General features: G+C 43.1%; 1 protein-coding gene across 5 annotated transcripts in view; it reads left to right on the forward strand.

Moving 5' to 3' along the window:
• Positions 1-15,334, forward strand: part of NBAS (NBAS subunit of NRZ tethering complex) — a 328,450-nt gene that overhangs the window by 194,139 nt on the left and 118,977 nt on the right. For all 5 annotated transcript variants that reach the window (XM_042982471.1, XM_042982472.1, XM_007080697.3 and 2 more), the window contains 3 exons: positions 4,353-4,517; positions 7,583-7,696; positions 8,022-8,145. In XM_042982471.1, the coding sequence (XP_042838405.1) occupies positions 4,353-4,517; positions 7,583-7,696; positions 8,022-8,145 (403 nt within the window). The remainder of the gene's footprint in view (positions 1-4,352; positions 4,518-7,582; positions 7,697-8,021; positions 8,146-15,334) is intronic.

Raw genomic sequence — 15,334 nt, forward strand, 5'->3', positions numbered from 1 at the left:
ATATAAAGAGAGACAATGTATACTTCAGATTCCTTCTGAGATTTATTTCTGGCGAAGAACTATTTTGGCAATGTTATTCACACAGGGACACATAGAGCTCTCTCCTCTCCACGCACGGTTGGCAAGTGGGGGGATCTTAGACACAGAATGAAGCAGAGTATACACGACCTCCACAGCTTTCGGTAGCCCGGAGAGGTGTGCTTAGGCCGGACTTGGTGGGTCACATGCACGATGACAGGCTGACCAGGAGACTAAGGCCACACCCTGTAAATGCGGGACAGGAGCTGGAGGTAACATTGCCACTGTGTGACATCACATGCTCCTTGGCTGGGGTTGTGGCCTTACTAGCGAAGAGGGGCCTCTGCAGTGCAGGAGCTGGAATCAGCTTATTTTTCTTCGTTGATGAACCAGCTGTTTGTGGTACCAAAGCGGTGACTGAATGAGCCTCCACTGCTGTCTCCTCACATAGCAAAGAGATTAAGGACAGAAAGGAATTCTAGTAATGCTACCACTAAAGCTATTGTGTGTGTGTGTATTTCCTTCTGGTTCTTATGCCCAGTACATGCATGAAGCACTTTGTAAAGTGCTGGCACATAGCAAGCTGCCATCATTATCACTCTTGAAGGGAGAAGTCTGGTTTTTCTTACGTAGGACTTCCTGCCTTGTCTTTTGAGGTTTGAATGATGAGTTTAAGTCTCTCATCATCTCTCCTTCCACGCTCTTCACCCCCTCCGTCCAACACATGCTGAGGAGAGGGTGTGTGTGTAATTGTCCTGATTGCTGAAATTGAGAGAAGAAACTGGAAATGTAAGGCTTAGCACCCCCACCCCACCCCACCCCAGCTGGGCTCCCTCCTGCTTATGCCTGTCCACAGAAAGGGTGCATTCTGCTTTGATCTTTGTTCCTTGAGGTTACGCACATGAGGGTTATGTTATTTATCTGTTATTTTTAGTACAAAGCCCTTGAAATCCAGTGTGGTGCATTACAGCACATCTCATTTTGGAATAGCCACGTATCAAGCGTGCGATAGCCCCGCATGACTATGGCTAATGGGTTGGGCGGCACTGGTTTGAGGCAGTTCTGGGTATTCGTTGTGCTCAGTTTCCCTCTGAGCTGCCGTGGTGATTTTGGTTTGGCTTGTCTACTCTGTAGACTCAACTCCTCCTTGGAAAAGTTACTGCAAGACTTGCAGAAAAATTTTAGCCTAATTATGACAGTGGATTTAAGCCATGTTCTCTATTCCAGAATAAAGATAGTATTGCTGATTTCTCTGATTCCTACTTATATATTTTTAATTAAAAAAATCATGCAAGATTCAGTTGTGGGTTACAGAAAATATTCTAGCTCTTAGCAGAAGGAGTTTGTTTTTTTTTTTTTAATGGAAAATTAGGGGCTTTATGGAGATTAGGATTAAAAATCACTGAAAGGACTGGAGGAGCAGGCTTTAGATGTGTTTCTAAGACCAACTACTAGAAAAATTACAGAACCTGCCTGCTAGGGGAACTGCAATCTGCCATAAATCAGCTGGGAAAGCAGAAAGCCACTCCTTATCAGTTGGCTCCAGTGGTAACTGACTACGAGGATACAAGCCAGCCTTTACACGCATAAAACTAGAGTCTGGGCACTGGGGCTTCTATTACCACTGTTGTAGAAGAATAACTAAGACTGTGAAAGGAAGGAAAAGAGGGAAGGAAAGGAAGGAAGGAAGGAAGGAAGGAAGGAAGGAAGGAAGGAAGGAAGGAAGGAAGGCAGGCAGGAAGGCAGGCAGGCAGGCAGCAGAAGGCAGAAGTAACAGGTGTGGTCTCTACTAGAGTTCCGCCTCCCAAATTCCATGCAGCAGGTGCATTTACGAGAGGAGAACTAGATTATGTGTGGAACGCCAATATAGGGAGTCTGAGAGATGTAGTCTTTAACGTATCAACTTGTAACAGTAGTAGGACAGTTTGTAGGGGCAGAATGGCATTCAGTGAACCAAGCTGCAGTATCTGAGATGATCTGAAACCCAGGAGAGGTATTGTGTTTTATTGGCACCTAAACCCCAAACGGTTATTTTTAACGTTGTTGCTCTTATAAGTATACAAGTAACTTAATGTGATTTTTTTTCCATATTAACATCCAGTGTTTATGTTGTTTTTATAATCAAATGACAATGATTACATTGAGTTGGTATTTTATACTTTTCTCAATGTCCAAAGAGCCCACGGGAAACAGTTTTTAAAACTTTTTTAAAATTGAGATATATTTGACATAAACCATTGTTTTAGCATAAGGTTATTAATTTGGCATATTTATATTGCAGTATGGTTGCCATTATAGCTTAGCTAGCACCACTACTCTGTCACCTAATTATCATTTCTTCTAGTGTTGGGACACAACTTTTTTCATGTTTAAAGCACAGTTTAGAAAATCTTACCAGAAGCCTTAAACAAAAACTGGATAAGTTAAGTTGTAAGCATTGGTTAGTAAAGTTTAAATTCATTTCCTTTTGGAAGTAAGAGTAAAGTTCACAAAGTTTTCTAGAAATTAAGTATCCTAACATGATGTATTTGTTTTCTATTGCTGCTATAACATATTACCACAAATTCAGCCACTTAAAAACAATGCAAATAAATTATCTTCTAATTCCCCTAGGACGGAGATCTGGCAGACTTTGATGGGTCTGTCTTTAGTCTCACATGGCCAAGATCATGGTGCACACAGGGCTGTGCTCTTTTCTCGAGCCTCAAAGGAGGATCTGTTTCCATGCTCACTCATGGAGTTGGCAGAAGTCGATTCCTTGTGGTCATAGGACGGAGGTCCCTGTAGCCTTGCTGGCTGTCACCTCAGAGCTGTTTGCAGCCTCTAGATGCCGCTCACATGCCTAGGCTTGTGGTCGCTTTCTCCGTCTTCAAAGCCAGCGACGATGGGTTGAGTCTCCAATGCCTCAGGTTTCTCTTTGCCTCTTCCCCCGTGGCATGTCCCGGACGCCCTCTCTCTGACCCTAACTGAGAAAGCTTCTCTGTTTAAAGGCTCGTGTGATTAAAGGCTCGTTTAAAGGACCAGTAATTTTGGATACTCTTTACTTCAGGGTCAGTGTCCTTAATCATATCTGCAGAGTCCCTTTGCCATGAAATGCGGTGTATTCCCAGGTTCCAGGGATTGGGACGTGGACGTCTTTGGGGGTCTTTAATGCTACTTACCATAAAGGGCAACTGGCCAGATAGTCTGCAATGGTGCATTATTTGTGGTGTGATAATGCCCTGGAGACTACTGAGTGATTACATAGTTTACATTTTTTATTGCTTGTGCTGTGATATGGATCTAAATAGCCAAACTAAACTCTCCTTCTATTAGTATTAAGAAGGCTATTGAAATAGTGGGACTAGGCCTCAATTTTTGCTTTCTATTAAATGGGAAACTTAAAATAAGCAGAAGTAGATTAACACTAAACCAAGAACTTGGTTTTTATAGAACAAGTAATGTTTTTCTTTGATCAGAAGCAGATGTGATTGTTGTCATTTCCATTTAAAATGAAGTTAATATATTAGCATTTTTCTCCACATGGAATCTCTCAGGTGAGTAAATGGGGAGTCAGAATTTTCGCTTGATTGCTTCAAGATTGGCAGGAAGTTTCATGTTATAAACCTTTTAAACACTATTAATCATCAAGTTGTTTAGATGAAAAACAAAATACCTTTCGACATTTATAGATGGGCCCTCTGAATTCTCTCCCTTTGTCTGGGTCATAGTAGCATTGTTCAAATGAATAATCTATTTTGTAATTAACCTAAATAACAAATATTTCAGAATGTCTAAGAAATAAATGGGAGTTTGTCTTTGTAGGATATTAGATTGGTAAAAAATCAAGAGCCCATTATTTGCTTTGTAAATGTTTCTGAAGGGGATTCTTTGACAATGCACCATGATGGTTTTTCCTTTACCAAATTTTCTTTTGTAAATGCTCCAAGGAGGTACGATATATCAATAATGCTTCATTTCCTGTTTTTTTGTTGCTAGCCAAGATGGATTTTATTTTTTATTTTTATTTTTTTTAAGTTTATTTATTTTGAGAGGCAGCATGAGTGGGAGAAGGGCACAGAGAGAGAGAAAGAGAGAGAATGAATCCCAAGCAGGCTCCCTGCTGTCAGCACAGAGCCCGACATGGGGCTAGAACCCACAGAACTGCGAGATCATGACCTGAGCCAAAAATAAGAGTCGGACGCCCAACCCGACTGAGCCATACAGGTGCCCCACAGATGGATTTTACAATGTATCTTTGTGTCTGATAATTGTCAGTAACCTCATCATCACCCTCTGTTCCTACGACAGTGACAGCCTACATTTTTGATCTTGCCATTTTCTTTTCTAACTAGGGTGAAGCCAGCGTTCCTGGCAGCAACACAGACCTGTTCCACTGGGGCACCGCGGCCACCATGAAAGTCCTGTCCAGCACCACGACCACCACCAAGGCCGTGCTGCAGGCCGTGAGTGATGGGCAGTGGTGGAAGAAGTCTTTAACTTACCTTCGGCCACTTCAAGTAAGCGATGCCTCTTTTTTCTAAAGACCCATTGTGTGGCTTATGTCAGTCCATCGGCACTGGTTTTCAGTTGTGTTCTTGTTACAGCTTTCTCTTCTCTAGATCCTTAAAATAATCCGTTAAGAAATCTAAGCCTCCCATCATCCAGGGGAAGAGTAATTTATTTTATAGAATGTGGCATTTATTTTATAGAATTTTATAGGGTCTTGCAAAAGACACTGCTACAGATTTAGGTGTGATTAGATGTCAGAATTAGAATTTAGGGGGATGAAAAGGAAAATGATTCCATCAGTGCTTACTTGTTTTTGCTGTATTTCTGTGGGCCAGTAGTCATGAAAAAGCGCTCGAAGCTGGCAGGAAGGCTGAGGTTATTGGGCTGCTATAACAGTAATACCACATACTGGGGGGCGTAACAACAACCATTTCTTCCTCACGGTTCTAGAGGCTGGGAAGTCTGAGATCAAAGCTCCGGAAGATTTAGTGTCTGCTGGGGTCTGCTTGCTATGTTCTCACATGGTGGAAGGGGTGAGGGAGCTCTCTGGAGTCTTCTTTTATAAGAGGTCTGGTCCGTCCCATTCATGAGGGCTCCATTTCCCAGAGCTGACCACCTCTGCAAGGTCCCAACTCTTATTTTTTTGGGGGTATGACATAGTGATTTGACAACTCTATACGCTATCCTGTACTCACCACAAACATAGCTGCCATCTGTCACCATACAACACTCTTACAGTGGCCTTGACCATGTTCCCTATGCTGTACCTTTCCTACCTGTGACTTACCCATTCTGTAACTGGAAGCCTGTACCTCCCACTCCCCTTCGCCCATTTTGCCTATCCCCCACCCCCTCCCCTCTGGCCCCCACCGGTTCTCTTATTTATGGGTCTGTTTATGCCTTTTTATTTTTTTCTTTTGGTTTGCTACTTCGTTTTTTAGATTCCACATATAAGTGCAATCATATTTTATTTGTCTTACTTAGCATAATACCCTCTAAGTCTATCCATGTCAACACAAATGACAAGACCTCATTCATTTTTATGGCTGAGTAATATTTCATCGTGTATATATACCCAGAAGCCCCACCCACCTCTTAATTGTCATGTTGGGGCTTAGAATTTCAACATGTGAATTTCAGCAGGCGACACGAACATTCAGTTTCTAGTAGGTGCTCTGGGTAAAGAGAGCAGCGTATCAGACTCTTTCACCCATTCTGGAAGTCGAGGTCAGGACAAGCGTTTGAGCGATTGTGCTCTCTGTGATGCATGAAATCCACTGCTCCTCTGCTGACTTCCGTGCGTTCTCACCCTGCAGTCCTTGGGCTCTCCGGAAAGCTCAGAGGAAAGAGAAACATGCTGTTTACCAGGTCACCCCAGACGCTCTCTGGGTGTAGCGTTCATTTTATTCCCTGTCCAAGTACTCTTCAGGCGTCTTCGGTGTGCCAGAGCCCAAGCTAGTGATTGGGAGCAGGGCGGCAAGCCCTTTGCCTGGCAGAGCCTGCACACAGACCCGCCAATAAAGTAATTGTGCAATAATGTAGCGGTAGGCAGTCATGCGGATGGTGAGGAGGCTTCTGCAAGGTGGCGGGAGAAGGATCCGTATCGGGGAGAGAGAAGTTCTGATGTCTGACGTGGATAGAAGGTGGGGTTCCCAGGACTCACTCTCAGCGGAAGCCTGACTGAGCCACATAGAGCACATGCAGAGCCCTTTTCGGAGGAAGGTGCTTGACATCCTTGTAGAACAGAAAGGAGGCCTGTGTAGTATGAACAGAGCAGCAGGGAAGAACGGTAGGAGATGAGAGGAAGGAGCTGGTGTCCAGAGCCTTGTAGAGACACTGGTGGGGTCCACAGGTCTTATTCTGAGTAGGACGGGGAGCTGGCGTGGAGTGCAGGCAATGCTGTCGTGTGATCCACCTTCATTTAAGGTCATCTGAGTGCTGTGTAGAGAGCTGGCCGGGTGAGTCAGGAGTAGGAGCAAAGAGGCTCCAGGCGAGAGGTAGTGCTGGGGTGACTGGAGAGCCAGGGAGGAAGTGGGAGATGCGTTCTGTGGACCTGTGGGTGGTCTGGGTGTGGACTCTGCGGGAAAGAGGAGAACCGAGGATGACCTGGCCAAGACGGTTGGGTAGATGTCCATACCACTGACTGCGATGGAGAGTGCTTGACTTTGGGGGACGGCTCTGCGTCTCCTATCGTGGTGTGTGTCACTTGGGTTATGATTTTGGTCACTTTTCTGTCTCCCCTCGTGGACCTTTTGGGGGTATGTGTCTCAGATGAAATGTTTAACCCTGTGCCTGATACTGGATCATTTTTGGTAAGTGTACTTGTAGTTGTCATCGTCATGTACAGAAGGGCCTTTGCTGCTGCCCAAGGTCATGGTTGGCACACGGTGGGGTGTGGGGTAGCGGCGACATGAGCGGGAACGTGACAGGGGCGCACTTCCTTCCAGCCTCCAGCTGGGAGGGTTTCAGCAGTGAGATATGAGGCAGGCCTGCAAGCAGGGAGGGTGGCGGGGGGGTTTAACGAGGCAGTCAGCAATGGACAGGCTGCTCCTAGTGGAAGAAAGGCCTAGAAGCTGGTATGATGCATGTAGTAGATCGGCTGGTTGGTTGGAGGGATGAATTAGCCTTCGATGTTAACTAATGATGTTAACTGACCTCAAGGAACTTTAAGTGTTATTTTACGTGGTTTAGACTTGATGCTGCTGCCTGTTGGTATTGCTCAAAGCTGGGCAAGGGAGCTATGTGTACCAAGTGATGTTTGAGGAAGGTTATTCTGACTGTAGGCTAGAAAACTTGCCGTGAGTCGAACACTGATTGCTTCTTTGTTTCTGATTCACTGATGTCAAAGTGACCGGAGAATCCAGAGGCGCTGCAGGGTCAGGTGGAAACGCCCCTCTTAGAGGGCAGCTGTTATTCCTACGTCCTCTGCTGGGTGTCTGTGTTGCTGTGACACTCTCTGTAGCTCACACACTGCACGTGGGTCAGTTTCTCCTGAAATCATCCCTGCTTCCCTTCTCCCCCCACCCCCAGGGCCTTTCTTTTTACCCACTGTTCTTCACTTTGTTCTATTTAGGGGCGAGAGTTTGGCGGTGCTTATCAAACGGGAACCATAGCCAATGAAGGGCTAGAAAGACAAGGGTACCATCCTTTTTATGAATCTGTCCTCTCCGATCCCTTTGTCACAGAGGTAAGGACAGTGCGCCTAAGAACGTAGGCTCAACTGTCATGCTCTTGTGGGCATTTCAGTAAAAAAAAAAACCCTAAAATATTGTTGAAAATGTACATCTTTGGCTTCGTACTCATGTTATTCACTGGTTTTATATGACTTGTGTCTATTATGACATATTATGAGATTAAAATCTGTTTGAAACTTTACATAAAATAATGTGCTTTAGTAAGTGAGAAGTTATAATTCGCATCATCAGAAGGTATAAAAGCCTATGATTCTGTTCTTAGAACATCTTCATAGAAGAAAAGACACCCTACTAAATGGTGTAACCGCTTCTGTCTAGTCTGCAGTGACCTGTGACCCGTATCAGCACGTTCCAGTAGAAAGCTTTGCAGAAGTATTGCTAAGAACTGGGAAACTGGCTGAGACGAAAACTGAAGGGGAGGAGGTATTTCCAACAACAGAAGGTAGGAAAGAAAGTTCTAGCTCCTTGACCGTGTGTAAGTCTTACTAGGAGATCCGTAAGTGAAAAACTATATGAGTGAATGGAAGTTGGGAAAAACAAGCATATAAATTTTCAGTAGTTTTGAATACTTAACCTGACACCACCATTCACTTATTTAAAACATTTATTGAGTGCCTTCCATTTTCTGGATACTTACTAATATTGAGGATTTAAAAGGATAAGGATGATAGGATTCCTCTATTTAAGTTTCTAATTATGTGAAGTGATTCTTACAGTGAATGGTATAAAGTGCTCAATAAATATTCGATGCTTTCCGATTTTATGTGTTAATTAAGAACTCTGACGTATTTGCTTCACAGAAGGTACATGTGTATTTCACTTAAGAATTTTCTGTGTGGCAGCATATCTTTTCACGTAGAATATTTTGAAAAGAATTCAATGTACGCAAGTTCACCGATGGCATCTTACCATTTGTGTGTTTTTTTCTCTTTCATCTCCTTACTTCTTTTTAAGGTTCCAGGATCGTTTCCTCAACTGTTTTCTTTCATTTCCCTCTCTCTCTGCTCTGTCATCCATAGTGAATACCTCATGATTTAAAGGCTGCCGGAGTTTCAGCCATCTTGTCTATATTCCAAGCATCAGTAAGAAGAAAAGAGAAGGGAGGGCAAAACATTGTGTCCTTGGCAGACCTATCCACACCTGCCACTTACATATTTCTGGCTGTCTCTCACCACCAGTAAATCTGGATGATGCTGTCTTAACTGAGCACATCGATGTATGGGGTAAAATTGGGGAAAATGTGTATGTGGAGTAGAACTGCTGTTTTTCCCAGAATCCTGTTCTTGTCACTTATTTTTGGATAATCCTTCTTTCAATCAGTATTTATATGTAGTTGGAAAGAGGGGGAACAAATACCACTTTTCTATCTACTGTGTGGGCCTCTTGAATACTAGAGGTTTTTATTAAGTATACCATTTTCCTTCAGTTCTGAATGTATGTTTTTTTTTTTTACCTCTTATTTCTGAAATCAGGGTGTCTCACAATCGATGAGTACGTTTTTCTTTGTTTGCTTTTCTCCAAAAAGCTATTATTGAATTCATGGCACGTCTCAGAAACAATGCTGAATATACATGAAGAGTGTAGTTACATTGCTGTTTCCCCTTTTAACTATTCTTTATTACTGCTTGCTTTTCTTTTTTTGATTGTCTTTTAAGTATTTTTTTTTCAGTTCCATAGACATTTATTGGTAGGCGGCATTTGCTTTGCCTACTGCAAGAGAAGCCCCGTATCAAATGCTATTAGTACAGTATTTTATTTAATCTGAATAACAGACCACCTGATAGTTACCATCAGTTGTATTTTACGTTGTAAAGAAGCATGTCTCAGAGATAAGAATAGTTTTGTTTTTATTTTTGTTTTGTTTAAGTTAAACAGCCAGTGGTTGGTTGAACTGAATTCAGATTGCAGTGGGTAGTATTCTCCCCATTTTACCAGCCTCTGCAGGGGACTGCATTAGGCCTTGAATCAAAAATAATAACCGCAACGAACAAAAACATGACAGTGTCGCTTAGTTTGATATTTTCTATTCAAAATTTGTTAATATGTTGAAGTTGCCATTTTTTGCAGGGTGGAGTTTGCAGCAGAAAAAATTGTCCTGAAGAGTAAAAGCATCTCAAAATGGAATCACTGTTTGTTCCTTTTTCATCTTATCACACGTGACCTTTTTCATCTTATCACATGTGACCTGTCCATACTCATGTTCTGCAGGGATACCAGAGGAGTAGGAAGTGTCCTCTGTTTCACCCATTTGTTCCTCAGACCTGTTTCTGGATAAATTCTCTGTAATTGTTTGCTTGTGGATCAAAGTATGAATGGCTATTGAGCTGCTTTGCACAGATAGAGTCTAAGACCTTAGGAAAATAGTGGGTTGGATGTCGAAGTGTATCACCCATTGATTGGCATAATAATGGACTAAAATCATAACCGGGAAGTTTGGAAACATGGATTGATACAGTGTTTTGCTTAGCTTGCATCATACATATATGTGCTGATGAGAGTATCTGTCATACAAAGGGCATGCTTCGCCCAAAGGCAAGATGGTGGCATCACATTGTCCAACCTGCAGATGCCTTCTTAGAGCAAGCATCCCGTCTCAGACTGATTTCTCAGTGTATTTAAGGCTTCTGCTATTTTCCAGAGCTGTGTTCTTTTTTTTTTTTTTTTTTTTTTTTTTTTTTTTTTTTTTTTTTTTGAGAAAGTGAAAGGCCCTCATGAGGTGCAGATTTCTGGGTTAGTAGGCCTCCCCTTTTCATAGTGTCTTGAGAGTACTTGACCATCTCTGCTGCACTTGGTAACTAAATGATGGGACATTCAAGTGATATTGAAGCATGAAGCAGGTTAGAGAGACTTTCTTCAGGCGCTGTGTGGAGTAGGGGACACGTGCCTAATGATGGACCAGGGGACCCCTTCCAGTGCCTTTTCTCACCATATGTCCTTTACTCACTGAAGGAGTGGTCCTTGAGCCACCTGTGTGCTCGGCGTTGTCCACATACTTGGAATATAAAGTCACAGAAGACCTGGTCTTGTCCTCCAAGGGCTTACTGTCCAGGTGAGGAGACAAGACAGACACATTTGTGTGTGATAAGGGCTATGAGAGCAGACGCAAGAGGTGTTGGGATTATAGACGTGTGACAGCCACGTGGAAAGGTGACCTGAAGAGGCTTCCAAGCTGGTGATACTTGACCTGGGATTTGAAGGATGAAGAAGGGCAACGTAGATCAAAAGAGCAGGGGGAGTTGTTTCACATTAGAGCCCCTTGGAAACATTTTTAAGAAGTGCTGAAGCCTGGGATCCACTACAGACCTTGTATTTCAGAACGTCTGAAGTGCAGCCCATGCATGAAATACTTTTAGAGTTCCTAAGGCATTCACTTGGGAAGCCATGGTGAAGACCCTTCGGAAGTTTCACCTAACACGCCAGCATCTCTCTACCCATCACGTGTCTGTTCTTCAAACCGACACACTTGCTTTGTAGACCTCTCACCTGGCAATCCGGAGAATGCCACCTATACCTGTTATGTCTGTGTCTGGTCTCTTCCCATTGGGGGTCAAACCCTGCATAAGGACTCTTCCCATTGCGTGTCCTATCTGTTTCTAAGGTGTACAGGCCTGCTCAGGTTTTCCATATGGCAGACGTGAAATCAGCGTCTCCACGGTGACAAGAGTGAGCACAGTGTGTGTGTCAGTTGCTGGGACAGGAATTGAGGCCGCGCTCTTGGCGAATCCGACTCTAACTTCCCAGGGGCGTGTGCGCCGTCCTTAGTAGTGTCTGTGAGATTTTAGTGGGACTGCAGGTGTTTTTTTTTTGTGTGTGTGTGTGTGTCCTGGTGTTTCATCAAATTGTCTTTTCTGACGCTCAGATTTTACTACTCCAGCAAGGGAAAGGATCCAAGTCCGTTGAAGTATTAAAAATTTTTTCCCAATATTACTCAGTTGACTGGGAAAAAGATTTCAGAATGCTTGTATATGTTAAAAATGGAATTTTTTTAAAATGTAGAGGTGATTTTAATAATCTCTTTAGTTTACATTTGGGGATGCAACTTATGATGCATGTTCATAAGCACTGTCAACATTTGACATCCCTTAATAATGCTATTTTATCTGAGATAGGTGTCTTTGGGTGTTTTATAAAATCAAATATTTGTCAGAAACTCAGCAGATTTGAAGAGTGATATAGGCTAACTGACCCAAAATAGAAATTGTGAAAATATGACTTCTAACTTTGGTTCAGAAATAGGTCATAATACAAATTAAACTTCCCAATATGATCTGACTTTTCAGAATTTTTTAATAAAGTTGATGAAAAGGTTTTTATGGAGACTAGCTGAAGAAAATTGATCATTATTTATTTAGCTAAATGAATGATTTAATGGCTAATGATTTCCAAATCAATAATATGGGCAGCTCTCCTATGTGAATTTAGTTCTGGAATTAAATTTATCATAGAGTGCTTTCCAGAGGCACTTAGTTTGCACAGAATTAGTGCTTGGAGGCTTATGCATAGATTTCATCTGATTTTGACTGTATAACTTGTTTAGAAAATGCATTATATTCAAGATTTTAGAGCCAGCATTGCAAATTAAATTCATATACACTTTTAAATGTAAGGCAGGCTTCCCCCCCCCCACCCCCCATATACCTTAATGGTACAGTAAAATCACGGCAACTCAGTCTGTAGTCATCATGACATCTGGTGAATCCCAGTGAGACCTTTTGGGATCAGTCTACTTCACATCCTCACTGATAATTTTGTCGAATGTTCTTCAGTGGCTTCAGATTCAAAGACTGAGCAGCTTCCTGTATGTGGGGTTTGATTTTCACTTTGCAGAAGTCCTGGAGTCTCCGTGCTGCCTAGTAGGTTTTAATGCCCAGAGGCGTGACTTCATGTAACCCTAATTACCATCCCGAGGCCCCATCTCCAAATACCGTCACATGAGGGATTGCGGTTTCAACAAATAAATTTCAAGGGAGCACAGACAGTTTGTTCACAACACTGTCTTTACAAATTAGCTACTTTTCTGAGCGTAGGTGATTTACATTAGCTTTCCAAGCCCGTGTAGAAAGCAAGATAACACTGTCTCCTTTGGGGGGTTTTTGTGATGCAAAAAGAATTAGAGCTAATTCATGCAAAGCATCTTTCTCATATCTGGCCTGTTGGAGCAGATATTTTAAAAATTATAGGTATTTTTGTTTTATACTACTAATAATTGCTGGGTAAAGAAATGGCATGAATGCAGGCAGAGAGTTTGCATATAAATCATTAGAGATTCAGACTAATTTAGCTGGTGTGTAGGACAGGGATAATACCAGTTAAAACTGTAAATTAAGGTTGGCCCATATTTATCGAGATCTTGAACATCAAATAAAATTTAATTTTCATTCTTCAGGAAATGGGAGACCATTGAAGAGCTGCATATCTGCATTGCGTTTGTGTATATGTGTGTTTTAAGCTGTTGAGACACGATTACACTGATGCTTGATGAAAAATAACAGGAAGTTAGTATGAAAGTACGGTTTTAAAATGGATTGGAATGGATTGGAAGGCATCAAGTAGGGTTGAAAGATTCCAGTTTTTAAAGTAGAGTGTGTGGCAGTGGAAGTAGAAAGCCTGTGGGAATGAGTTCTTTGGAAATGAATCAGCCTGCTTGGGTGGCTGACGGTTGGAAGCAGGGGAGAGGGTGAAGTCCAGGATGACTCTGGGATTTTGTGTTTTGCTAACTGGGAGAATAGTGCACCCTTTTCGGAAATATGAATGATACCGAGGAGAGAATTAGTAACGTGGGGGGATATTTGAGTGGCAGGGTCACAATAACCGGTCGGTAATATAAGTCGTAGGAAACGGATCAGGCCTCTAGAGATAAAGATTAGGAAAGTACTGAGGTATCAGCTGAAATGAAGAACACGGCTGAGTTCTCCTGGGTAGAGAGTGTGAAGTGGAGTTGACAGGTAGGGATGAAATAGTCTAACTGAATTCCCACAGTCGGCGGTCGAGGAGAAGGCGATGTGGTGACGTGGACACGGAGGAGGGTCATTTGAGGAGAGCTGCGGGGAACCCTGTGACCCTGAAAGCCAAGGAGGGACCAGGTGGCAGTGCCTTGTGGTTCGGTGAGATCTGAGAGAGGATGGCGAGGCCTGCAGAGGGGGTTAGAAGGGAGAGCTCTCAAGGGAGGAACCTTTTTTCCCAAGACCGGTGTGGTTTACTTATGTGTTGGCACAGGACCAGTAGAAAGGGACTTTCTTTTTTGTTGACCGAGGAAAACCGCGAACTTCTTCCGCAGACAGGTTGGGAGGAGCAGCTAAGTGAGGGTCGGGTGCCCAGTGAGTAGAGGCTGGGTAACAGCAAGGATGGCAGGAGTGCACCCGCTACGCAGGTGTGTGCGTGTCTGCTCTTGTCGTCCTGCTGCAGTCCATCTCCACGCCTAAATGCAGCAGCTAATTCATTAACGAGTATGATTTAGGGGCGCCTGGGTGGCTCGGTCAGTTGAGGGTCTGACTTCGGCTCAGGTCATGATCTTGCAGTTTGTGGGTTCGAGCCCCGCATCGGGCTCTGTGCTGATGGCTTGGAGCCTGGAGCCTCTTCAGATTCTGTGTCTCCCTCTTCCTCTGCCCCTTCCCTGCTCGTGCTCTGTCTCTCTCTCTGTCAAAAATAAGTAAACATTAAAAAAAATAATTATTATGATTTATAAGAAATGGAAGTAATTGCCTCTGTTACCGCTCTGGCAGTTCTTAACAGAACAACCTATTATCTATCATCTTTGTGGGGGAATCAAAAAGTGTCCTAACTGAAGAAAGTAATTTGTTCCCTCAAGTCTATACTTTTTGGTGGGGGGCGGGGGGAGGAACTTCTAGATGCTTTCTATATGCTAAAGAGATGATACGCGTTGAAAACTAAGGCTCTGATCTAAAATTCACAATGCTTCGAAAACCAAAAGGACTTCTTATAACTTGTTTGGCATCAAAACCTGAATTAAACTGACATGAGGTTATTTAATCTTTGCTTTATCTCATCTAGTGTGAGCATTCAAATGTTTTACAGCAGAAATGTAATGTCTTTGATTCTGGGTGCTCTCAGAACGTGCTGAAGGTATCATGTCATATGTGATACATTTCTAGCATAACTTCCTGAAAGTTCAGAACGTTCTGAATTCTGGGACACAGAGCCATGCAATAAATCAATGGTGGGTCTGGGTTCTCTTTCTGAAGATGGTTCCCAACTTACTGTATCATTCTGCCTGTTTTTATAGTTTGTAGATGCTGTTTTAGTTGTTGCAAAATGTACCTGGGATTTTGGTTTTATGTTAGGTCTGGTAAGACACCCAGGCGTGGAAATGATGGTCATGAAGGAAGTTTATACTTGCAGATCCCTAGACACAGGAGGCAGGACAGGCCACCCAGGGCCCCATTGTTACAGCAAATACTTGACGCCCAGGAAGAGACAAGCGACATGTACTCGGGGAATCAGAACAGACTGTTTATTTCGCACCAGGGTCGGCCCGGCGGAGTCACCTCCAAAGGCTGAGCCGTGAGCCCTGGCGCTGGCCTTCTTTTATGCCTGGCTAGCTTCCGGGTATTGGAAACCTTCTATTGGCTGCATGGGGTGGGTGGGAGGCGTTATCAATTGTGCTATGTGGG

This window comes from Panthera tigris, chromosome A3 (genome assembly GCF_018350195.1).
Source record: "Panthera tigris isolate Pti1 chromosome A3, P.tigris_Pti1_mat1.1, whole genome shotgun sequence".
NCBI classification, from domain to species: domain Eukaryota; kingdom Metazoa; phylum Chordata; class Mammalia; order Carnivora; family Felidae; genus Panthera; species Panthera tigris.